The 27,867-nt window shown below is 35.6% G+C and overlaps 1 protein-coding gene across 1 annotated transcript in view; it reads right to left on the reverse strand.

Annotated features, from left to right (window-relative positions):
• Positions 1–27,867, reverse strand: part of LOC148943534 (lysosomal thioesterase PPT2 homolog) — a 43,867-nt gene continuing 16,000 nt past the window's right edge. The window contains exons 2-5 of the mRNA XM_089101877.1: positions 23,946–24,087; positions 15,793–15,900; positions 7,479–7,752; positions 1–2,233 (exon numbers count right to left, since the gene is read on the reverse strand). Coding sequence (XP_088958003.1) covers positions 2,035–2,233; positions 7,479–7,752; positions 15,793–15,900; positions 23,946–24,087 — 723 coding nt within the window. The 3' untranslated portion in view covers positions 1–2,034. The remainder of the gene's footprint in view (positions 2,234–7,478; positions 7,753–15,792; positions 15,901–23,945; positions 24,088–27,867) is intronic.

Consider the following 27,867-nt stretch of genomic DNA (forward strand, 5'->3'; position numbering starts at 1 on the left):
TTTAGGGATCGTCTTTTCCTCCGTATAGAGCTTAGATCAGGTACGAACTATCAAGGGGTAAAACTATAACGTTTAATCTTACTTTCCAACAATTTTGGTTTTGGAACATTAGAGTTCCTGATGACAGTAATTTAGGCACCACATCCCCCACATCGGATCGGCTATAAACTCCCCGAAGGTAAAACACCTACCCCTAATCCCTACGAACTTTACCTGAGGTATGACAGCTTGTTCCAGTATATTTTCTGGCTACAATAATTTAGGGATCCCCTGCACCCGCCGATGTCAGAATGTAAATATGACACTGCTCTTACTTCCGCAAAGGTTAGTTGACACAAGGAGAGGCCCGAAGGGGGGGGGCCCTTCTGCCTTTTGATAAATTGTGTCTGTCATTTATTTTGGTTTCACCTAGTCCCGGGCGGGGAGATTTTCAAGCTTGCCGGTAAAAAGCCTTTGCTAATTTTAAATCTACCCAGTTTTAGTCGCAAGTCCCACTTAAAGACAAGCCAATTGGTTTAAAAAAAAATAGGGTTTATGACTCCGTTAGATCTCACAAAAGGTCACATGTATCCGAAGGGACTGGCTTGGCAGCTACTCGTCTTGTTTCAAAATCTATTTTTACTCGTATAAGATTTGTGTCTGAATAAACTAGGTAGTCCATATTTAGCCTGTCAAAATTATTCTTGGTTAGCTGCTAAAGTGAAGCCTTACTGGATAACACGAATAAACCAAAAGTGAGAGACAAGGTTAGGTGCATGGTGTTTTTAAACACTATGGAAAAGCAATCGGAATTCAGGAGTCCCGCGAAATTCTTTCGAAGCTTGTGCTTCCAGGGAAATGAATAAAGCTCGATCAAACAACTTTGTTCAACTTTCAGCGAGAAACAGGCCTGTATTTGAAGCTTGGTTAAATCATTCTTGGTATAACTGGTATAACTATGGCATAACATACATAGCTATTTATCAACACAGGTCTCATAGGACGAGTTCATTTACAATTTTTTTAGAAAAAATCAGGGAGAAAATCTTTGATGAGGTATAGGATTCAGAATTGCATTCTATGATGACTGATACAACACCTGAGGCTTCACATTCTGATAAGCTTGCAGTTTTAACCCGTATTACGAACTCAGAAGGGACACCTAGAGAGAGACTATTAGATGCTAGTGATGCTAATGACAAAACTTGGAGGGATATGGCAGAAAGTATGAATAGGAACACTGTCAAGGAAAGGAATTCCTCTGAATAAACTACGTTCTCAGTCTTTTGACTATGCAATGTCTTTCAGTTTAATGGAGCTCAGTAAAAACTGTCGGAATGTCAAATCTCCATGTGCATAACAATCCAGGCCCGGATTTTGTCCAGACAGAAAGCGGTAGGATGCTGTTGTAAAACCACAACTAAGATACAGGCTTTACACTCTGGTCAAAATTGGCTGAGACCTGGCAACCGCTTCTGAGAGATATACAAATAAAAAGATCCCCCTTCCCTCCCCCTACCTATGAACTAGATTATAACTAGACTCGTTGCAGTCTTAATTTGAGACAGACCTTTGTCAGAACTCAAGAAAATTCGATAAGAATCGATTACCTCATTGAATAAAATAATAAACTCGTTAAAAAATCGAAATTTCTATATTGGCCACCAGATTTTTCTAGATATCTCTCTTTTTCATATACCTCTAAGAGATAATTCCACGTCCTAAAGGAATCCGACATTACACAATCCCTAATAAGTCTGCTTTTAAAGATAGGGCAATTTCATTTTGCCCCCTGTTTATACTAGCGGCATAAGCGTATGATTTTTTTTCTTTTTTTTTTGAAAATTACTAGAAATTTTCCATACTTCAGAGGAATTTACAGTTTTATGATCATTATACCGGAATAAAGTTCAGAATTTCCATTCCTTACCCCGTTACCGAGGTACACAGGCTTCTAATCACAACGTATATATGCATATATATAAATGAAGGAGCGAAAACTACAAATGCGGAAGTGGTGCTCCAAAACACAATTACCGTGAAATGAACCAGTGATTAATCTAAATAGGGCAGTATGCACTTCAAAAAAATATCATAGTTACTGTGCCATTGATGATGCGATATCCCAGCTTCAGAATGAATAAACAAACGACCAGTCTCGTTTAGGAACTTCAAGCCTAAACGGTCGTGCACATACAAGTCGCTTTGGTGTAGACCAATAACATTTTCGGATTCATCAAAACATTCGAAGTGACTGAAACAGAAAATTCGTTTAATTAGATGAAAATTCTTATCTGGCAAAAAGATGAATCCGAAAAAGTTTGAAGTTAGTGAAGGTAGAACAATCATCTGCATCAGACCAACCTAGAGCGAGGATTCAAGCTTTATTCTTATTAAAGCTTGATTTCAGCTTCTTTCTCACCAATTTGCAGTACATGGTATTTGCATCAAAACTAGGCAAAATGGTTCCAAAACAATGCTTCTACAAAGAAATAAACATTACTTTTTTAAAATCTTAACAATCATCTGCAGTTGTTATAATCTGAATTAGAAAGTAAATAATCTAAGACTAAGATCAACAATCATCTGCAGTTGTTATAATCAGATCAACAATCATCAACATCAGATCAACAATCAGATCATCAAACATCAGATCATCAGAGTCAGATCAACAATCATCTTTAAAATCTTAACAATCATCTGCAGTTGTTATAATCTGAATTAGAAAGTAAATAATCTAAGACTGAGATCAACAGTCATGTGAACCTCAATAAAAGACTGGTGGCAAATCATATATTTAATTATACTTGGCGCCGCGAATTTAAGATTACTAAAAAATAAAGTTGACCAATAAGTCAATTTTGATCATTTCTCAATAAGTTCCTGATTTGACCCTTGTAACTGTCAAAAGCTAGACATTCCCGTTTAAATAAACGGAGAACTTAAGTATGCCAAGAAACTTATATCAGTTTTAAACTCCGAGGGATTTAACGCCAATTCCATTGACGTCAACCATCATATGAACTAACCCTTTTCCCTGATTAATTAAAAAAAATTTTTCCACAAAATAAGTTTTTCAAAGAAAATCAAAGAACTCCATTAAACAAAAAATGAGCAAAAATAAAATCAAATAGTCTACCAAGCGTGAAACTACCACAAATCAGCATCGATAAATAAATGAAACCCAAAACGAACAGAAATTACAGTAAATAACGAATCAAACTCAAAACAAGCAGAAATTAACATAAGTTGGGATCAAAACCCCTATGCCTTCCCAAGGCCAGAACATAATTTGCAGTTTACTGAAAAAAATATAAATGTTTTTGTTTTTATAACTTTAATAAATCAAATAAAATTTACATTTTGATTACTAACTATCAGTATATGTATATTAAACTGACAATGCCCATTCATTTGTATTTTTTTTTCAGTAAAGTGCAAATTATGTTCTGGCCTTTGGAAGGCATAGGGGTTTTGAGCCCAACTTATGTTAATTTCTGCTCGTTTTGAGTTTGACTCGGTTATTTACTGTAATTTCTGTTCGTTTTGGGTTTCATTTATTTAAGGATGCTGATTTGTGGTAGTTTCACGCTTGGTAGATAAAATGATTTTATTTTGCTCATTTTTGTTTAATGGAGTTCTTTACTTTTCTTTGAAAAACTTATTTTGTGGAAAAAGTTTTTTTTAATTAATTTCCGTGTGTTTTATATTGACATAGTCTTTTCAGGGAAAAAGAAAATAATACTTCAAATCTTTTCGTTTTTTTTAAGACTTTATAGTTTGGCCTGCTATTTGAGGTATCCTGGAGAAAAATTTTCAGCAATTTTCAACAACATAAGCCCTTCTAAAAATCTGGACACAAATAGTAGTGTTTAATTTAGTTTCATACCTCCTCTAGATGACCCGAAATGGAAAACTTGATACCATTTGCAAAAAAATCTGTTTACTTTCTTTGATAGCTTGGATACACTTAAGCTATTTTGATTTGGTTAACTTTTAAGAGCAGAAGTAGCCCCGAAAGTTTGAACATAATACCCTCCGTCGTTCTTGGTATACTGCTAAGATGCCTTTTTGGGAATTAGTATTAACACAGTGAATTTTTATTTAATTTTAAGGTAACATTTAGTTTTTAAACATAATGGGAAAATGGGAGGGTGGGCGTGGGAGGATTAGCTGCCCTCCAATCACTTTCAACTATTAAAAGGGCATCAGCCCTTTCTATTTTCAATCGAATGAGCGCTTTTCGAAATTCCTACGACAACTCCTTCGATACGAAGTGCCCTGGTCAAAACAACAACAACAACAACAAAAATACATTATACCCACATCGATCTTTACTATAAAACTGCCAAATCTTCCCATCGCTTTCATCTATTACAAACAACGCTAGATCTTTGGTTGACCTATCAAATGAGCCATTTTCGAAACGGCAACACTTTACATAAACAACTTACATGCCCCCAGGGCATAAATTACAACCCTTACCCTAATGGCTGTTAGGTTGGTTGTCATCCTCTAAGACCTAATTTACAGAACTTTCAACTACGTCAAACAAAATGGCTATCTCCAAATTTTGATTGGATGTGTTTGGGGAAATGGTGGGCGTGAGAGGCGTTAGTCGCCCCTCTCAAATGAGCCCTTTTGAAGTTTCTACGACAACGCTTTCTATAAAAACCTTATATGCCCCCAAGACATAACTTACAACCCTTGCCCTGAGGGCTGGGGGGGGGGCTGTCATCCTCAAAGACCAACTTTCCTGAACTTTCAACTACGTTGAAAAAAATTGATATCTCAAAATTTTGATTGTATGTGTTTGGGGGAATGGCGGGCGTGAGAGGGGAATTAGTTACCCTCCCATCTGTTCCGACTACTACAAAGGGCTCTAGCCATCTCTTTTTCCAATAGAATGAGCCTCTTTTGAAGTTTTTACCACAACTCTATCTATAAAAACCTTATGTGCCCCCAGGGAATCTCTTACAACATTTGCCCTGGGGGTTTTGGGGGGGTTTGTCATCCCTAGATAAATAATGTCCATAACTTTTTACAACGTTGAACAAATGACTATCTCTAAACTTTGATTCAATGTTCTTGAGGAAATGGTGGGCGTCAGAGGGGGGTTACTTACTCTCCACTCACTTTCGACTATAAAAAAGGGCAATTTCAATTTTCAATCAAATGAGCCCTTTTTGAAATTTCTATAACTACTTTCTATATAAACCTTATATGCCCCCAGGGCATAACTTACAACCCTTGCACTGAGGACTCTGGGGGGGGGGGGGTTATCATCTTAAAAGACTTAATTTCCAGAACTTTCAACTACGTTTAACAAAATGGATATCTCAAAATTTTGATTGGATGTGTTCAGGAATATGATGGGCGTGAGAGGGGCGTTAGTCGCTCTCCAATCACTTTCAACTATTAAAAAAAGCACTAGCCCTTTCAATTTCCAATTAAATGAGCCCTTTTTAAGTTTTTACGACAACGCTTTATAAAAAAACATTATATGCCCCCAGGCCACAATATAACACCTTGCCCCGGAGGGCTGTGGGGGGGGGGAGGGGTTGTCATCCTTAAGGACATGATTCCAAAAACTTTCAACTGCTTTTAAGAGAATTGCAATTCAAAAGTGTTATTTGTAGGTGTTTGGGGAAATGGTGGGCGTCATAAGGGGGGTAGTTGCCATCCAATCACTTTCGATTTTTAGAAAGGGCACTAGCCCATTTAATTTCCAATTGAATGAGCCCCTCTTCAAGTATCTATGACAAAGATTTCAATTAAAACCATATCTGCCCCAAGAGCATAATTTATAACCCCTTTCTCTGAGGGCTGTGGGGGGGAGTGTCCTGCTCAAAGCTATAATTTCCTAAACTTTAAACTGTGTGTAACAAAATTGCTATCTCAAAATTTTGATTGGATATTTTTGGGGAAATGGTGGGCGTGGAAGGGGTGTTAGTTGCCTTCCAATCACTTTCGACTATTAAAAGGGGTACCAGCCAGTTCAATTTCCAATAGACTGCGCCCTTTTTGAAGTTTCTACGACAACGCGTTCTATGAAAACCTTACATGCCCCCAGGGCATAACTTAAAACCCTTGCCCTGAGGGCTGTGGGGGGGGGGTTCATTCTCAAAAACCTAATTTCCAGAAGTTAAAGCTACGTTGAATAAAATGGCTATCTCAAAATTTTGATTGGATGTGTTTGGCGAAAAGGTGGGCGTGAGAGGGGGATTAGTTGCCCTCCAATTACATCCGACTATTAAAAAGGGCTCTAGCCCTTTGAATTTCTAACCGAAGGAACCTTTTTTGAAATTTCTACGAAAACGCCTTCTATAAAAACCTTATATGCCCCCAGGGCATAACTTACAACTCTTACCCTGAAGGCTGTGGGGGAGTGTCCTCCTCAAAAACATAATTTCTATCTGGAAATAAACTATACTGAACAAAATGGCTATCTCAAAATTTTGATTGGATGTGTTTCGGGAAATTGTGGGCGTGGAAGGGGTGTTAGTTGCCTTCCAATCACTTTCGACTATTAAAAAGGGCACAAGCCACTCTAATTTCCGATTGAATGAGCCCTTTTCGAAGTTTCTAAGACAACTCCTTCTAAACGAAGTGCTCTGGTCTAAGACCACGAAAAAAAAATAAGTAATACATTGTACCCACATCGTTCTTTACTTAGGCAGCGCTATTGCGCTGCCCATGATAAGATATTCTCGGATCGTCAGAAATTAGATACGTTTTTTTTTCTCATGTTTTATTCTGGGCTTTAATTCAGCTCAAAAATCTTGTTTTTTTAAAACAAGTTTAAGATAGGATATCCAAATTTGTTCTTACGAGACAGAAAAGGAGATATCCTCGCAGGTAAAAACAAAAGATGCGCCTTGAATTTTCATAATTTCAGAGGTGAGTGAGAATTATAAGTGACACACTGAAATTACCAAAAATCTGTAAAAACTAAAAACGAGATTCTTAGTAGAATATTCTTGGAAAAGAGGATATTCTGACTAAAAAAAGATCATATACTAGGAAACCCTAGACCTCCAGTTCCAAGTTTCGTGATCTGTTGCAGAAACTTTTTTCTTTGGGTAAAAGTCGTGAAGTAACACAGGCGACTATGTCCAGGAAAAAAAACATGAAACTGTAACCTGTTCATTCTGTTTCACGTTTGCTTTAAATTAGAAAATTCCTGCCACCTTCATCGCTTTACGTATTTAACAGATTTGACATCCTTGCTCTGAAGGGAAACAAAACAGATGTGAAAGATGTCAGAGTACGAAAAGTGTTACAGTTTTTTGGTTTTTAGGTCTCATACCCTCTTTCTACCTCAAAAAACGCATAAGATTAGAAGAGTGGATAAGAAGAGATTTCCTATGGAGATCGTCATACGCCTCAAATAGCATGCTTATAGCATACCCAATTTTTCTTTTTTTTTTTTAGAGGATTTCTCAGATCACATTTTAGTAATAACTGCTAAAAAAAATATTTACTGAAAAAAGCATCACCTAGATTGCCATGGAGTAATTACACCATCGTCAGGTCCTCCAATAAGTACCATTCTTTTTAGCTTCATGATACTTTGTTTGTATATCCAACTATCAGGAGACTCGAGCTCGTTATTCAAATAGGGCAGAAATTCAGAATATTCTAGATACTCCTTTGTATGATGAGGGTCTTTCCAATAGTTAGCGACGGAAGTCGTTTGTCCTAAGCTTGAATAAAATACTTTATAAACTGTTTTCTTGACAAAGTGTGGAAAAATGATGCGTAGAAACTCATCTGAAAGAACAAACTATGTAATCCATACAAAGATACTTTACGATGAAAAAAGAAATTTATTTCCAAAAAACAGTATTTTAATAGCTGACACATACAGATATATCAGACTTCTCGCATGAAAAATGCATCATGTAAATGTTTCATTGTTCTAGTATGATTAAATAAAACAAAATAAGTTTTTTCAACTGAAAGTAAGGAGCAACATTAAAACTAAAAACGAATAGAAATTATTACATATGAAGGGGGGTTGCTCCTCCTCCACACCTCGCTCTTTACGCTAAATTTTTTTTAGTACTTTAAAAAATAAAACTTCTTATTATTCTAATTAAACGAAGAGTGTTTCGGGAATCGTTCTTAAAAAATTGGGACAGAATTCAAACTTTAGCGTAAAGAGCGACGTGTTGAGGAGGAGCAACCTACCTCATATACGCAGTAATAGCTGCTTATTTTAAGTTTTAATGTTGCTCTTACCTTCAGCTTAAAAAACTTGTTTTTCTATTTAATTTCTGATAGTTTTTTAAGTAGAGCCAGGAGATATGGCTGCAATTTCAAGAATAAACCCCTCCTTCCCATGCAGATATTCTCTAGACAATTATCCCCTGGTGAAAATTTACCCTGGAAAATTACCCTTAACATCTCCACGCGTAAAATTGAGTCGGAAAAGAGAAAGTAATACAAAAAAATTCGTGTAAGAATTCTGGCAAAATCCCCTAGTGTAAAATTTCCCCTGAAAAATTCACAACCTGGAAACTTCCCTACCCCTGGAAGATTATCCCCGTGAGGGGTCATGATATCTCCAAAGGCATAGTTATTCGGCCTTTCAACTATGCTGAACAAAATGGCTATCTCAAAATTTTGATCGGACCATTTTGAGAAAAAATGGGGCGTGGGAGGGGGCTAGATGCCCGGCATTTTTTTGTCACTTAAATAGGGAACTAGAACTTTTAATTTACGTTCGAATGAACCCTCTCACGATACACTAGGATCACTGGGTCGATATGATCACCCCTGAAAAAAAAAAAAAAAAAAAAAAAAAAAAAAAACGCATCCGTGATCTTTCATCTGGCAAAAAAATAAAAAATTCCGCGTGTTCTTTTCATATAGGAGCTTGAAACCTCGGCAGTAGGGTTCTCTGATACGCTGAAACTGGTGTTATGATTTCTATTAAGATTCTATGACTTTTAGGGGGGGGGTTCCCCTTTTTCGGAAATCAGGCAAAATTTTCTTAGGTAACCTTTGATGGGTAAGACTAAACTTAACAAAACTTGCATATTTGAAATCAGCATAAAAATTCGATTCTTTTGATGTATGTACCGGTATCAGGACTCCGTTGTTTTCAAGTTTCGGTTACTATTGAGCCGGGTCGCTCCTTACTTACAGTTCGTTAACACGAACTGTTTGATATCCAATATAACGCAATCTACCTAGGTCCATCTATTGGTGACATCTAAAAAATGCAGGAATTCAATTCAGGGGGTGGCGGGTCAAATTTGTCAAAACAAAACAAAAACAGGCAGTTTATATTAACACTACAGTAAGCATTTCAGAAAAATTGGAAAATGATAAAGACTACAGGAGATAGCCCCCTCCTCAACCGCTCCACGCATTCCTGGTTTCGAATCAAAATTCAGCAACTATCATCTTTTTCAATATAACTTAGTAATTAGCATCATAATCAATACCGAAAGCCACTGCTGAAGACTTTTTTTCTTGTGAGAAACTTATAACGAACAGAAATAATTTGCTTCGCTGATTATGTATCAAATGTCTATAAAACTAGCTCAAATAAAGTGACTCGTGATATTCCTCAATATTTGTGGAATTCTAGAAAACTAGAACTTTACTGAAAACATAAAATCGACGCAAAAAAAGAATGCTCTCTTAGGAGCTGAAAAGTCCCTAAGTAGTCTGCAGAAAATAAAAGACTAATTTACTAATTTAAATTCTCAGTAGTCTTTCACCATCCAAAATATCGATAACGATTAGTATAAAATTATAATTCTCTATAAAAATAGAGTTTTTATAATTCTATAAAAACTCAAGCAATCCTAGTTCTCAGTAAAGCGCTAGTTTTTAGAACTCTACGAATATAGGGAAATATCATGAGTCAGTTTATTTGAGCTGGTTTTGTAGATATGTCTTACATAATTCAAACTGAATAATTTTTTTTTTTTGTTTTTTTTTTTTTTAAATTTTTTGTGGAGTTGATGTCCCCTGAATTTTTAGTTCTGTTTTATGGTGGTCTTCTCTGCGCTATGACTCCCAGACCTCAGGTATGACTATCAATATTTATTGCTAAAACTTGTATAGTTCACTAAGGAGTAGCATTCATGAAGACGGGTTAAATTTTATTGCTTTTGCACCATTTTATTACAGTCCAATAATTATAAGCCTTATGACTGAAATAACCCATAAACGTCAATTTTGCTACCTAGCCTCAGAAATAAGCAGAGCTGATTGAACTGGAATTTATATAGTTTTAAATATAAGCTTAAAAGGGCTGTACATGGCTTAAGTTATGATATTTTAATATCTTGGATAAGAGCTATGAATAATATCGTAACAGCTATTATGATGTTGGTTCTACCTGCCAATACACATAATTCTGTTTCGACGATAGGAATTCGCTTATAATAATAATAATATAATTTTTTTTTTTTTTTTTTTTTTTATTATTATTTTTCTTTTTGAGTCTATTTAATATAATTGATAAATTTAGTTTATTTATTCTAATTTTTTCTATAGTTTCCAGTTTATCTATATTTTCTTTTCTTCTCCTTCATATGTGAGTAAGTGATCATTTTAAATTTTTCTTTTGTTTTTTATCTCTGAGTATGTAATTCATGTGTCGTCCCTCTTTGTACAGGCCAATGAGCCTTTGAGGGATTAATAACATGTAATATTGTATGTGTATTTAATGAAGAATAAAACTTATCTTATCTTATCATAATCTGCGAAGCAATTATTTCCTCTCGTTTTAAGTTTCTACTTAGCTCTTTACTTCCATAAAAAAAACTTATTTTTTTAATTAATTGTTATTAGTTTTTAGTTGTTTTTTTCAGATACAAAATAAACCTTACGAAACGGTCTTTATCTTAGGCGACGAAACTATAGAACTCAATATAATTTTTCAGTACAACAAAACATGAAATATATGTTTCACTTCCTACCTTCCTTCAAATTTCCTATGAGATACCACACAGATACCATGATATCTTCAAGGAGATACCTTGAAAAGAATAGGCTGGGTATAAAAAGGTGGAGCTGTTCAGATGTGAGATGGTTTGAGTATCTGCTCTGTCATAAGCTCTTTTCTCTGTTCCATCCCTGACAGGAAAATCCTGCTTGCATGGCCTCATTGTGGCATCAGGGTCGACCCTGATTTTAGCTGCCTTCAAACTACCGCCCTATCTCTATTCTCTCTGCTTTTTCGAAAATTATGGAGTGTTGCATCTACAACAGACTGATGAATTATCTGACTAAGTCTTACTTCTTCAACAAGTATCAGTTGATTTAGGTCTGGGCATTCAACTGAACATTCTATATTGGTTTTGCTAAAGTTTTTGAATGATGCGATGGACCGTGACGTGATACCAGCTACAATATTTGTGGATGTAGAAAAAGCGTTTGACACGATTTGTCATCTGATTCTTCTGGATAAGCTTGACAACTGCGGAATAAGAGATAATGCTCTCTTACTCATCCAGTCTTACCTCAGTGGTCGGAATGAATTTGTGGATGGAGGTGCAGTAAGATCGGCAAAAACGCCATGTTCTGAAAAGGTTGGAGTACCACAAGATTCAATTCTTGGACCACTACTATTTTTTATATACGCCAATGACCTTCTGGACACTATCACCGATGATGGACTTGCTCTACTATTCGCAGATGACAAGGCTAATTCTGTCACAGGTTCAGATGAATTATCCGTCAGAGAAAACCTCTGTTTTGGTCTAATGAAGCTATTGCAGTGGTTTGCTGACAACCTCATGGTGTTAAACTCTTCGAAGACCCATTTTATCATCTTCTCTCGAATTTCACATGCCGTACCGTCGATTTCTCAAATATCTGTCCGTTTTAACGGAGAACTAGTTACTATTGCCAGGAAGGAGGCTTGTAAGTAACTAGGACTAACAGTTGATGAAAATTTATCTTGGAAACTTCATCGTGATAGGCTAAAGATACAGCTAGGAAGGAGCGTGGGTTTAGTGCGGTATCGAAAATTTCAGCTCTCTCTCCCTGTTCTTATGTCATTTTAGTCTTCTTTAATCTATTCTTATTTTAATTATTGTCCAATTACTTATTTAAATACTTTCAAGTCTCAAATCAAGCCCCTTCAACGTCTTCAAAATAATGCCCTTCGTACGTTAAAAGCACTCCTTCCTTCCCCATCTTCCCTCCCTGATAAATCCCCTACTAAGAGCCTTTATACATTTTTAAGAATATTGCCAGTTGATCTAGTCCTTCCTGTACATTGTGTCCTTTTCAGACTAAAACAAATAAAAGAATTATTAGCATTGGCTTTAAATTCTAGTAAATTTTCTTTAGTTTCTTTTGTCCAGAATAATTATTGTTAGAGAAGAAGTTCAGCCAAATTACCTTGCCCTAGAATTCAAAATGAAAGGTCCAGATTTTCTCCTAAAAATTCAACAATAAAGTTCTGGAATATTTATGAAAGTAATATAGATTCGCGTTTTTCTATTCCAGTTTATAAAGCTAAATTCAAACTATATCTAATAAGCAATTATAGATAATTATTTATTTATTTGAAGTCATGTAGGCCGGTGCTATTGTTGATAAAATTTTAATTATGTGGTATTATATCGATTTGAGGTGTGGGCTTTGGGTTCAGTGTGGTGTCTCATTTTTCTTCCGAGTATATCTAACGTATTATTATTATTTCTTTTCATCATTTGTTATTATTATTTTTTTTATTTTTTTTTAGGGTGCCTGTTTTCGAGTATAACTCACTGTGTAGGCACCCTCTGTAAATATTTTCTTTCCTATTGATTCATATTGTACAAGTGTTATTTTGTCTTGTAGTGATTTAATGAGAAATTAAAAGAACTTGAACTTGAACCTTTCACAAATTTTCCTAACCTAAACCTTTACTACTAACAGCGCAGCAGGGTGACCTTGAGGAGTGGCGCCCATCGAGGAAATTATACCCTAGTAAACGACACAGCAATAACACTGGATTCTGATTAATGGATAATTCTTCTGGGTTTGGTCTGTATTGGTGGACTTTTCTGGGCTGGAACACCTCTACCTAACTAACTTATCTATTATGGATTGCCATATAGATAACTATTCTATCATAGTAGAATAATATTTATAGGCATGAATATATAATGAATTGGAGGTAATAGGCTTGAGATTGCTTGATCAGGATTTTGACTCTTGTAGATAGAAGAGTTGTGCAAAACTATGCTGTGACCAAGATGGCCCCAGGATTGCACAATTCCTCCGTTCGTACTGCTGGTCACAGGGACTTCTTGCTGTCCGGTTCTAAGCCAGCTTACGTGCTTGATATGGACTTGAGAATATGTGCTAGTCCCTGTCCTGCACTGGTTCTGGGACCATTGCTTTTCCTGAGGCCATAATAATTTCAATGATTTAAATAATATAAAAATTGCAACGTTAGAAAACAACTATTGTATCGACATTTAGACAGACGAATTACTCTTCAAACTAAACTTCTTAGGAGTTTCAGAAACTCATATCCCAGGGTTAGGAAACATGAATTAGGTGATATAGAATGTATTTACTCAGGCAGGAAGAATGGAATGCACAGGCAACGAGAAGAGCTCATGGTGAATAAGGAAGCTACTAAGTCCTTTTTAGGTTGGGAAGCTATTAATAATAGAATACTAGTCACTTATTTTTTGACTAAAAAATGCAGGGTATAAGTCATAGTAGTATATGGCTCGTAGAACCAACTGATGAATATAGTAGTGACTCAGATGAATTTTACTTGCAGCTGAAGAACATATAAAAAGTATCCCAGGTGGAAATATGGTACTTTTATCAGAGGATTCTAATGCCCATGTTGGTAGAAATAGGGATAGATGGTATCCTAGCCAAAGTAAATTTAGTGTTGGAAACGAAAACAGTAATGGTTACAGACTATAGCAATTTTGTAGGTATAACAATCTAGTTATAACAGTTAATACAGTATTTGATCATAAAAGGGCCTTCTATGATCATGATTTATTTATTGATTATATCTTATCTTATTGATTATGTTATTGTAAACCGAAAACTGGCAGAGTCGATACAAGATACTAGGGTATACAGAAGTGCAGTTCTTTATGTTAAAAGTAAAGATAACAATCCAGTAGTGTCTAGGGTTATCTAAAACTGAAATTTATGAAGAGTAACTATCTTCCGGAAAGTTATATCGTTGGTACACTCCAGGATGAGAATTTGAGAGAAACTTTCCAGGAACAGTTGAATACAAACCGGATAGTCTAAAATCTAAAATGTAGAAGAAGGATGGAATAGTTTGCGAAGTCGCTGATGATGTCTTAGGGAAGAAAGTTAGAAATGCAGCAAGTAATATTATTGAAAATGGTTTATGTTTAATAGAGAGGAGGAGGGGCTTGTACAAGAATTATTTGAGTGATAGATTAAATGAAAATAAAAGGAATGTAAAGAAAGTGAATAAAGCATTTAAAATATGAATTCAGGATGTGTGAATTGGTGACCATGGATAAAATTGCTGAAGATCTGGAAAATATACCCAGACGACATAATAGTGAATTATTGTACCAGCATGTTAATAAATTAAGGTCAATCTGACTTGTCCTAGTTAAAGATAGGAATGGGGTCACAATTAGGGATAAGGAGAGAGTTAAAGAGAGATGGGCAGAATATTTTGAGAATGTGGTAAGCCAAGATTAAGTTACAGGAAATAGTATAGGAAACACTTGCTTTTCATTTGGGACGACCATATAAAAAATGAGAATAATTCCAGTATAATTCCTTGCAAGGATTTCTGAAATGGGATCCTTAAAATGATGATATCTCTAGATTATATTTCAAAGTTTTCAACATTGAAGACAAAAATATACCTTAAACATTTGTTGAAATGGCAATTTAAAATTTGTTAATGTGTTATGGGTGCATAAAGTAGAGACTTGTAAGGATGATGGGTGGGACAAATAGTACCAGGATTTTCAACAACTCAAAAGAATTTGGGGGAACACCCCCATTCCTCGTGTATACATGAAAAAGACCAGTCCTACAATTTTTTATCCTTAATTTCATTCTGTTTCTCCCGTCTGCTCTCCTCTGGGTTTCGCCCTGTTTTTGTATTTCATTCCTCTTTTTCTTTTAGCTTTTGTGGTTCTCCAGTATTCCATTTTATTGTCATGATTCTGATTGACATTAAAATGGTGTCTGGTAGAAACCAATAGATGGTACAAGTGTTAATTTTCATTATTTAGTTATTATAAGGAAATCTACCTTGAAGAACTGAAACAACCAGAAAAAATAGTTTCAGCGAGTACTACTGACAGTACGAGAATGATTTTATCTTTTTATATGCTTTGACAGTAGCCTACTTAGCAGAAAGGCTCAAAAAACACTTATTCGCCCAGGAAACTAGTAAATAACCCTAGTGATCTTGCTATTTAAACACAATAGAGGGGAAGGGCAATAAAAATGTTTGTCTCCCAAAGCGAGTTCATCTTCTTGACATCAATTGAAGAAATTTTCTTTTTTTAGCATCAAGTGTTGAAAATTCCGTTGTCTTTTCCTTGAAAACGCCCTTCCTCAGTATGATTTCTCGCCACTAAAATTGAACAACCTGTTATATTTATTATTATTCCACACAATAATACATTATATTATTGAGCACCCCCGTTACCCCTTATAAAAAACCTCAAACGCCCCTAGGCAATCCTCACTTTGGGAACCTGGGATATAAAACAAAACACAAAATTAAACACAAGATTGTACCACACAGGCAAAGCGTAGAGCAGAATCTGCAATTGAGTCTAGAGTTGGTTATGTGAAAAATAGAAACAATAAAAATACCTCCATATTGTCCGCATTGAGGAGACGACAAGGAGATGAAAGATGATACAGGGATATCGGGAAAAGCTTCAATAACAGCTCTAGCAATTAGCCCACCTTGCGAATAACCTGCAATAATGAAAGGAATTAGATAAAAACATACGTGCAGTTCAATAGTACCATACAATTTTTTATACCATTAGAAAATTGATACCATTGAAAATTTTACCATTAGAAAATTGATTTCTATACCAATCGAACATGGTTAGAAAATGAAAATCAAAATTTCAGAATTATAATAGCTGTAGGACATTTACCCCAGTAAGAAACCTTTTCTATCTCAAAAATAGACTTCCCCTTCAAAGTCGAAATCATGAACGAAGTTGAGGTGGAAATCCATAAAAAAAAAACTTCACCAATTACAAGTTTCTACTACAAACATGAAACGAGTGACTGAAAATGAAGAAAAACACGGTAATCCTTGTGCAAACCACCTTCGTGGATTAAAGCCAGATTTTAACATATTACAAATGAATGTGCATTGTTAGTTTAATATACAAATACTGATATTTATTAATCAAAATGTTATTAATATTTGATTTATTAAAGCTATAAAATTAAATACATTTGATTTTTTTCAGTAAAGTGCAATTTATGTTCTGGCCTTGGAAAGGCATAGGGGTTTTGAGCCCTACTCATATTAATTTCTGCTCGTTTTGAGATTCACTCGGTAATTTATCGTAATTTCTGTTCGTTTTGGGTTTCATTTATTTATCGATGCTGACTTGTGGTTTTTGATTTTATTTTTGCTCATTTTTGGTTAAATGGAGTTCTTTACTTTTCTTTGAAAAACTTATATTGTGTAAAGTTTTTTTAATTAATTTCTGTTCGTTTTATATCGACATAGTCTTTTCAGGGAAAATGAAAATAATAGTTTAAATCTTTTCGCTTTTTTTAAGATTTTCTAGTTTGGCCTGCTATTTGTATGCTGGAGAAAATACACCGTTTTAAAAATCTGGACACGAACAGTAGTGTTTAATTTAGTTTCATACCTCCTCTAGTTGAACTGAAATAGAAAACTTAATACCATTCGCAAAAAACCTGTATACGCTCTTTGACAGCTTGGATACACTTACGCTATTTTGATTTGGTTAAATTTAAAGAGCAGAAGTAGCAATAGAAGTAGCCCCAAGAGTTTGAACATAATACCCTCAGTCGTTCTTGGGATGCTGCTGAGATGCCTTACAGTACATTTTTATTTAATCTTAAGGCAACATTTAGTTTTTGAACAAAGTGGGCAAATTGCATAACTGTGGGGGTTGACCTACGCAATAGCCAAGAGATATAGTTACAAGACCGTTCAGCTATGCTGAATAAAATAGCTGTGTTAAATTTTGATTGAAAATGTTCGGAAAATTATGAGCTAAAGAAAAGGACTGATTGCCCTCCAATCACTTTTAACTGTTAAAAAGGGTGCTAGAGCTTTGAATTTTAAACCAAATTGGCTCCTTTGAAATATCAATGATATTACTTGCTAAGATAGAGCAGCACTGCCTATGATATTGCTTATATGCCCTTTTACTGCTTGCACCCGTATAGTTTTTTCGTTACGTTTCAACTTAATGCCCCTAAGTGTCAGTAGTCACCGTAACCGTAGAAGTAGTTTCAAAAGTATCCACATAGTGTCTTCTGGCTAGTTCAAAACATGTCACAACTTACCCTGAAAAGGTTTAACTTAATAATGTAAGCCGTTATTATGAAATAGCTTTGTCACCATATTGACAATCTACATAATCATAGTTCGTTTTGATTTAGTTCAGCATCCGCCTAAATATTCCTTGAAAGCTTCACCTTCATTCCTTTAGCTTGTGTAGTAACAATAGTTGTAGTAGCAGTAGTAGCATTATGCACATAGCACCTTTTTTTCAACATCCCCTTCAATACACGATGAAATTTTTAACTCAACACCATGAACCGGTCCTGAAGAATTGCTGATACATCCTCTTGACAACCTATGTGGGCATAGTGTGTTTCGATTTATTTCAATACAGCTACAATATTGCCCAAAATTTTCGCCTAAATACACTTAGATTTATTAGTAGCACTAGTAGTAGCAGTCGGAGTGGAGTTAATAGTAGTAGTGTTAGACTTTGCAGCAGTAGTAGCAATAATAGTAGTAGTAGCAGCAGTAGTAGTTGTAGGAGTAGAAGTATTATGATACAAATATTGTCTTTAGGTTAGTTCAACATCCCCACAACAAGCGTTGTAAATTTTAATTTCACATACAAAACTGTTCCTAAGATATTGCTTATATGTCCTTTTGGCAACCTGCATACGGATGGCAGGTTGTCATCCGTATGCAGGTTGTCAAAATATTCTCTGAAAATTTTACCTTTATACCCTTAGGGATAGTTGTAATAGTAGTCATAGCAGTAGCATAACTACTCAAATTAATACAATTAGCCATTGCTATGATATTGTCGATTTGCTCGTTTTTAACCTATATAGTCGTATACTTTTTTTAATATCCATCTTAATGCCCTTAGCCTTACAAGTAATTGCGATAGAAGTAGTAATTGGAGCAATAGTAATTGTAGTAGTAGAACTAGTAAATGTTGCAGCAGCAGCAATTTTAACATGAACTTGAAAGTGTTGTTTTTTTATCTATGAATCTTTCTCTTTAAGTTCTCTCTTAAGCTACTAACTTACCAGACTGATTGGCTACTCATACACACTAATTCGCCAATCTAAATGCACATAGTGTATTTTGTTGGAATTAATCATCAATATTCTCTCAAATTTTACCTTCATAGCTTTAGCCTTAATAGTACTATTATCACAGTAGTTTCAGTAGTAAAAGTAGTTACAGTGTTAGTCTTGTATTAGCAGTTGTATTAGCAGTAGTAGCAGCAGTATTAGCAGCAGTATTACTAGCGGTAGTAGCATGTGCATATTGCCTTTTGGTCAGCCCTTTTCACCTTAATACTCTAAAATTTACAAGTTGTTGCAATTGAATAGTTGTTGCAAGTTGGAGTAGTTTAGTAGTAGTAGTAGCATAAGGAAAAGTAGCAGTGGTATTAGTGTTAGTAGCGACAAGCATATATTACCTTTCTGTCAATTGATCCCCAAATTGACATCCCCAAACACATAATTACTGAGCTTTTCAACAATGCTGAAAAAACTGATGTCTCAAAACTTTGTTTGGATGTTTGTTATGGAAAATGATTCCATAAGAACCTTATATACCCCGAAGGCATGACTTCAAGCCCTTGCCCCAGGGCTCAGGGGGGATTTTCCAACCTTGGAGGCATTGTTATATCTTATTTGGACTATTTTAAACAAAATCATCATCGCACAATTTCAATCATATACATTTGGTGAGAATAAGGGTAGTGGGGGGGGGGCTAGTTGACCTCCATCAATATTGACCCTTTAAAGGGAACTAGAACTTCCAATTTCAACCAAATGAGCCACCTCTAACGTTTCTACAACCATCCTTTGTATAAGAACCTTAAATGCCCCAGGGGCATAACTTACAACCCTTGCCCTTAGGCTCTGGTGGTTTGTATCAACCTCAAAAGCCTTGTTATATGATCTTTGGACTACTTTGAATAATTAATTTTAAAAAATTTTCCACAAAATGATTTTTTCAAAGAAAAGTAAAGAACTCCATTAAATCAAAAATAAGCAAAAATAAAATCAAATACCGTAATCTACCAAGCGTGAAACTACCACAAATCAACATCGATAAATAAATGAAACCCAAAACGAACAGATATTACAATCAATAATCGAGTCAAACTCAGAACGGGCAGAAATTAACATGAGCAGGGCTCAAAACCCCTATGCCTTCCCAAGGCCAGAACATAATGCACTTTACTGAAAAAATATATTTTTTTTTACTTTTATAACTTTAATAAATCAAAGAACATTAACAATTTGATTACTAAATATCAGTATATGTCTATTAAACTGACAACGCACATTCATTTGTATTTTTTCATACATTACCATTACCATTTTTTCATACATTTTTCATATATTACCTTTCTGTCAATTGATCCCCAAATTGACATCCCCAAACACATAATTACTGAGCTTTTCAACAATGCTGAAAAAACTGATGTCTCAAAACTTTGTTTGGATGTTTGTTATGGAAAATGATTCCATAAGAACCTTATATACCCCGAAGGCATGACTTCAAGCCCTTGCCCCAGGGCTCAGGGGGGATTTTCCAACCTTGGAGGCATTGTTATATCTTATTTGGACTATTTTAAACAAAATCATCATCGCACAATTTCAATCATATACATTTGGTGAGAATAAGGGTAGTGGGGGGGGGGCTAGTTGACCTCCATCAATTTTGACCCTTAAAAGAAAACTAGAATGTCCAACTTGCACGAAATGAGTCTTTTTGTAAGCTCTTGCAGTTATCACTTCCATAAGAACCTTAAATACTTCAGGGGCAATGTTGAAAACTCTTACCTTCAGGCTTTTATAGTTGACGACAACTCCGAAAGCCCCTTTACTCTTTATTTAGACTATTTTGAATAATTAATTTTAAAAAAATTAATTTTAGAAACCCAAAACGAACAGATATTACAATCAATAACGAGTCAAACTCAGAACGGGCAGAAATTAACATGAGCAGGGCTCAAAACCCCTATGCCTTCCCAAGGCCAGAACATAATGCACTTTACTGAAAAAATATATTTTTTTTTACTTTTATAACTTTAATAAATCAAAGAACATTAACAATTTGATTACTAAATATCAGTATATGTCTATTAAACTGACAACGCACATTCATTTGTATTTTTTCAGTAAAGTGCAAATTCAATAATGGTGGACGTGGAAGGGGTGTTAGTTGCCTTTGAATCACTTTCGACTCTTGAAAAGGGCACGAGCCACCCCAATTTCCAATCGAACGAGCCCTTTTCGAAGTTTCTCCGACAACTCCTTCGATACGAAGTGCCGTGGTCTAAAGGGAAAAAATAATAAAACATTGTGCCAACATCGTTCTTTACTTAGGCAGCGCAATTGCGCTGTCTATGAAAGGACTGTCTCACAACATCTATTTGATGCATCTCGGGAAAACACGACGTGCTTGTGTGTGTGTGGGGGGGGGGGATTGAGCTACGCTCTGATCACTTCAACTTTTAAAAAGGGCACTAGTATTTCTGATTACCAATCCAATGGGTCCCATCCAAGGCATACACGACCACCGTTTCTATAAGAACTTTATAGGCCCCCAGGGCATAACTTACAAACCTTGGCATGAGAGCTGTAGGGGGAAGGGGGTCTTCCTCACAGACATAGTTTCCAGACCCTTCAACTACGATGAACAAAATTTTTATCTCCATATTTTTATTGGAGGTGTTAAGGGAAATGATGACCGTGGAGGGGGGGGGCTGGTTGCTCTAAGATCACTTTGACTCTTAAAAAGGGCACTAGAACTTCCAATTTCAAATCAAATGAGCCCCATCTGAAGTTTATACAACCGCCCATTCCATTAAAACTTTATATGCCCTCAGGGTATAGCTTACTATCCTTTCCCCTGGGGCAATGGGGGGTTGTGTCAATCCTTGAGGCATTACTACATGTTTTTTGGACTATTTTGAACAGAATCGCTATCTCATAATTTCAATCAGATGCGTTTAGTGAAAAGACAGGTTGTCGGGGAGGGGGTATAAATGCCCTTCATCACTTTCGACGCTTAAAAAGGAACTAGAAGTTCCAATTTTCAACCGAATTAGCCTCTTTTAAAGTTAAAGAATCATCCCTTCCATAAAAACCTTAAATGCCCCATAGCATAACCTACAACTCTCGCCCCCAGGCTCAGGTGGTTTGTACCAACCCCAAATCCATGTTATATGGTCTTTGGACTATTTTGAATAAAGACTGTCTCAAATTTTTTTATTTGATGCCTTTCTGGAAAAAACGACGTGTTGAGGGGGGGGGGGAGGTAGCTGCCCTCAGATCACTTTGACTCTTAAATAGGGTACTAAAAATTCATATTACCAATCCAATGAGTCCCCTCCGAAGTACAAACGACCACGCTTATTCTCTAAGAACCTTATAGGCCTCCAAGGGATAACTTACAACCCTTGCCCTGAGAGCTGAGGGGGCGGGATTGGCTCCCTCAAAGACACAATTTCCTGACATAATTTCCGGGCAATGAACAAATTTGCTATCTCCAAATTTTAATAGGATGTCCTTGGAAAAATTATGAGTGTGGGTGGGGGCTGGTCACTCTCAAATCACTTTTGACCAATTTCAAATCAAGTGAGTCCCAACTGAAGTTTATACAAGCACCCATTCCATAAAAACCTTATGTGCCCCTAGGGCGTGACTTAAAACCTTATCCCCAGGCACTGGGGGGGGGGGTGTCAACCTTAGAAGCATTGTTATATGTTCTTTGGACAATTTTGGGCAAAATCTCTATCTTACAATTTTAATCAGACTCATTTAGTGAAGGGGGTTAGTTGGGGGGGGGGGGGCTTGCAGCCCTTCATCACTTTTGTCTCTTAAAAGGGAACTAGAACTTCCCTTTTTCAACCAAATGAGCCTCCTCTAAAGTTTATACAACCATCCCTTCCATAAAACCTTAAATTTCCCTGGGACATAACTTAAACCTTGCCCCCAGGCTCTGGGGGTTTATTTCAACCCCAAAAGCCTTGTTATATGACATTTGGACTATTTTGAATAAAAGGGCTATCTCAAAATCTCTGTTAGATGCATTTCGGGACAATACTACGTGTCTGTGTGAGTGTGTGGGGGGGGTTGTAGCTGCCCTCCGATCACTTTGACAAAATAAAAATTCGCCCTAGAGCTTCTGATTATCAATCCAATAAGCAATATCCGAAGTTTATATGACCGCGCTTTCTATAAAACCTTATATGCCCCCAGGGCATAATTTACAATCCTTGTCCTGAGGGATGGGGGGGGGGACTTGTCATCCTCAAAGACGTAATTTTCGGAACTTTCAACTACGTTGAACAAAATGGCTATCTCAAAATTTTGATTGGAAGTCTTTTAGGAAATGATGGGCGTGGTGGGGGGGAGGGTCATTCACCCTGCAATCACTTTCGACTGATAACAAAGGCACTAGTCCTGTTATCTTTTAATCGAATGAGCCTTTTTGAAGTTTCTACAACAACACTTTCTATAAAAACCTTTTACGCCCAAGGGCATAGCTTACAACCCTTGTCCTAAGGGCTTTGCAGGGTTGTCATATTCAAAGACATAATTTCCAGACTTTTCAACTACGTTGAACAAAATAGCTGTATCCAAATTTTGATCGGAAGTTTATGGAGAAATTAAGGGAGCGGGAGGGGGAATTCGCCCTCCGATTCCTTTCAACTATCAAAAGGGCAACTAGCCCTCTCAATTTCGAATCGAATGAGCCCTTTTTGAAGTTTCTTCGACAACACTTTTTATAAAAACATTTAGTTGCTCTCCAATCACTTCGATTGTTAAAAAGGGCACTAGCCGTTTTAATTTCCAATCAAATAAACTTTTTTGAAGTTTCTACAACAAGACTTTCTGTAAAAACCTTATATACCCCTAGGGCATAACTTACAACCCTTGCCCTGAGGGATGAGGGGAATTTGTCATCCTCAAAGGCATAATTTCCAGACCTTTTAACTACGTTGGACAAAATGGCTATCTCAAAATTTTGATTGGATGTGTGTGGGGAAATGGTGGGCATGGAAGGGGTGTTAGTTGCCCTCCAATCACTTTTGACTATTAAAAAGTGCACAAGACCTTCCAATTTCCAATCAAATGAGCCCTTTTCGAAGTTTCTATGACAATTCTTTCGATACGAAGTGCCCTGGCCTAAAAGAAACAAACCAAAAAAAAAAAATAATAAATAAATAATAGGCTACATTATGCCAACATCGTTCTTCACTTAGACAGCGCTATTGCGCTGCCTATGATAAAACTGTACTGTTCTTTGAAAAACATTTTTTTAATATGTTTTGTTCTTTTTAATAACTACTGAGATGAGACACAAATGTACTCAGTGAGCCTTTATAGGCGTATAAATACGTTTTTTCAGTTCCAATCCCTGCCCCCCTCCCAAAGAAAATTCAAATGTCTGTTCTCACATGTTTCTCTAAAAAATTCTAAAAACCCATGAAAATAAATAACAGTTTTAATTAAAGCCTTACCTATTATATTTAATCCCCTCTTCCAGTGTTTGACATGCTTTTTAATAAAGGTTGCCGCTCCAATGGCTTGAAACCAGGCAGGTAGTAAGCTTTGATAACCATGCAAAACATCAGCAATATAGACATTATGATTCCCAGTTGCCTGCAAGTTAAAAAATAATAAGAACAAAAGATATTACAGCTAAGAAGATGAAAGCATATATTTCAGTATTTTTTGGTTATGTTCAAGGCATCAATTATTTAGTCATAGTAAGTTCGGTTTTATTTTACTTCGACTTATTACATACTTTATTTTCTGTTTGCTTTAGGGTTTATTGCCAATCTTTACTTTTCTTTGAATTTTTTTCATAAAAGTTGTTTTAATCATTTTCGTTTCGTATTTATCTGACTTAATCTCGTTATATCTTAAATAAAGTAATATTTGTGAAGATTTTGCAAGCCTTTCTGCTTGACAAATAAAATTTTGGACCAAATATTCAGAAATTTTTGTTGTTGTTGTTTCACTGTCAAATAAAGGATTTATTGAACTGTTATTTGTACGTAATGGAAAGGCAGTGTGGCCTTTGAAAATACTTAATGGCGAAAATAATATGTCTCCACAGGCAGTGACATTTTGAAAGTGTGTGGTTATGTTACCATATTTGCAGAAAAAATATGGTTATGTTAAAACACCGAACATAATTTTATAAAAAACTTAAAATTAACTTCTTTTAAGACAAAACAATAACTGGGTTTAATTTTGTTAACATATTAAGAGTTAGACAAAACAGAATACAAGATGATTCTTTTAATAATATGATGGAACGAAATATGTCTATATTCAAAGGGTCCAAAGGATGAGGGGTTGGATGGTTTGATCCCCAAAGAAGACCGACAAATAGTACATAAAACTACAACTGATCGAATATTCCGACTAGCATTTCTGCCAAAAAATTTTTAGTGCAGTCCGATATTTACATTTCCACTCATGAAACTGAGTGGAAATGTAACTGCGCCCACAGAAACTTTCCCTAAGAAATTTTAGACCACCGATTTTAACAGTCTAAATGCTAACATAGTTCGAAATTTCCAAAACACAGTAGTTCAAAAATTACTTTGACATAAAATACTAGATTTTGGTAGATTATTTGCAATCTACCAAAAGTTAAAAAAGATAAATTACCATAAATTGCATGCTTTGGACATTTTGAAAATTTATGATTTCTATATAAACAATATTGCCATCTAACTTCATTTGCCCCAACATAGATTTTCTTATTAAACATTCTAAAAGCAGCCACTACAAAACTCCAAAGCTGCCAATAGATAGAATTATAGAAAAGGGGCCTTTTTGGTATGTTGGAAAGCAATTGAGATACATAAACCAAAGCTTTTAGGAATAGACCTAGAGTCTCGATTCTGCCTTAAAGGGTTATTTTCAAGCTCTAATATCTACTCCCTGCCCATTTCTATAGCTTTATCCCGATTTATATGGATCATTTTGCTGAATTTGGTCCTAAGGACCACAGCAAAGGCTAGAGGAGATCATGGAATCCAATGGGTAAATAAAACTCTCATAGGCTTAGACTATGTTGATTATTTGTAAGTCTTTGATGAAAATATTGAAAAATTAATGGTTTATGGAGATTTCAGGGTGCAAGAATAGGTTTGGAAATCAAAGTTAAGAAGATTAAGTCATTTAGACTGGGAATAAGTGAAGGTGAAGAGGATAATGAGTAGAGTGACCAAGTGGATACCTTCAATTACCTAGGTAGTATTAACAGCAAAGCTGTTACAAATAGATCAGCCAAGGCCCAGGGTGTTTTTCCACAGTTGAAAAAGAAAAATTTGGAAGCTTGGACGTGTATAGTAAAGACCTTTCTAGGTTACAATTTAGGTTGTGGATTGTTTTATACATATTAAATTATTAAGACTTCTTTCATGAATTTAAGATATAGACATTCAAATCTTAAAAAAAAAACTTATAAATCAGGTTGGAGAAATGTATTAGATACAAAGAATTTCCTTGTACCTCATTTTAGCAATAAATTTATTTCTCAAGGTTTCGTTTTTATAGGACAAAAAGTAAAATTTACACAAGATTCCATAACTGATGACAAAGTGAACACACTACTTGATATTTTTTTGTTCTATCCAAATTTTATGATTGGTCTATTCAAAAATGTGCCTTCTCCCCCTATTGTCCAATATACAGCCCTAGAATATATGTCTGTTCAAGCAGTAGCATTTCTAGGCCTCATAATATGGGGAGGGGGCAAGGTATACCATAGGACTGTAATAAAGAATTTATTAAAGGAAAATAAAAGGTATTTAAAGTTACATGTCAGCAGAACTGGAGGGGGGGCAGATGTCCTCTGCCCAGGTCAAGAACCATTGCTGTGTACAAGACTAAAGAAAAAACTAAAAAAAAATCTTAATTTTTAATATGCAGCATGCTTTTATGAAACATATTATTTTCTAAGTTATTTAGAAAAGAAGGATTTAGAGTTGAATGCTAAGAAATAAGTAGTATTATTATTTAGGAGCGAAGGAGATGTTGATTCAGAGGACCATTTTAATTTGGAGGAACGATGTTTAACGATAAGGAAGAAATTTTTATTTGTGTGTTAAATACAGTGTGTTAAAGAGGATATCTGGTGTTGTAGAAGAGTGTAGTTTAAGAGATATTGGTCTAACAGATAAGCTTTGGGGACCTACTTTAAATCAGCTAGCTGACATGAGGATCCAGAAGAGAGTTTTCCAGACAAAAGTAGCTTCTAGTCTGCATTGGGGCTCTGAGGTTTGGGGTTTTGCTAAAGCAGCTAAGCTAGAAGGAGTTCAGCCAAGATATTTTAAGAGAATTTTAGACTTGAAGTATTCATTTAGTTCAGTGGTACTGAAAGAAGATTCACGGCTTTTCTCTTTAAGGAGTGTTAGATTGGTTAGAATGGTAAAATTCTGGGAGAAGATAATTAGGCTACCTAGAGTTTGGCTTCTTAAGTCAACTTATTTGGAGAGCTAGAAGGACGGTAGACATGATTCTTGGCCAAATCAGGTCAATAAAATACAGGACCTTTGTGGGCTTTTGGAGATGTGGAATGAAGGAAAAGGCCCTATGGGTGAAACCGTTTCAGTATAGAAGGAAGTCCAGCAAACCCTAAATGACCAAGAAATCCAAGAGTGGCAAGCTCACAAGGGTCAATTTATGTCTCTGAGGTTTTACTCCCAATCCAAAGACTGTTGGGGGGAGGAGGTTTATTTTAAATTTGGGTTGAATAATGAGATTTGAAGAATTTCTTGTTTGTAAGAGGGTACGGTTTGGGTTTAGGTGAGTGAAAGGAACTTTTGGAGAAGATTTTGTTGGTGATTTGACACTATTTTTGTCTAAGGTATGGACATGTGAATGATAGTTTATTTCATTTTGTATCCGAGTGTGAAGAGCTGTCTGAGTTGCAGAATGAATGTTCTGGACGAGTGTTTTGGGGAGTGAATGCTGGTTAATTGAGCAGATGGCTGAAAGGAATGCACATGCTATTAAAGAGTTGTGTAAGTTTCTTTGTTCAGGGATTAAACGTAGGGAATCATGTTTGAGGGGATAGCCTGTTACTGTTTTTAGGATTTGAATTTTATTATGATTAGTGTTTGTTGGTTAAAATGTTGAACCTTAGTGTTATTTTTTGTTATTTTGTTGTTCTTTTTTATTTTTATTATCCAAAGTTGTATTTTGTTCCCGAGCTTTGTTTGTAGACTATATTATGTGTTGCCATGGCCCACAGGCTTTTTGCAATAAATCTTATCATATTATCATGTTTATTGGTATCTGTATTCATAAATCATTTTTTAATAACAAACCAATCAGTATCCAACATATCTCAAGTTTTTTTTAATGAAATATCCAGATTAATTCGTTTTGACACGCCAAAAAAACCATTCACAAAGAAAA

This window comes from Artemia sp. Qi Xiang Cuo, chromosome 15 (genome assembly GCF_049724085.1).
Source record: "Artemia sp. Qi Xiang Cuo chromosome 15, ASM4972408v1, whole genome shotgun sequence".
Lineage (NCBI taxonomy): Eukaryota > Metazoa > Arthropoda > Branchiopoda > Anostraca > Artemiidae > Artemia > Artemia sp. Qi Xiang Cuo.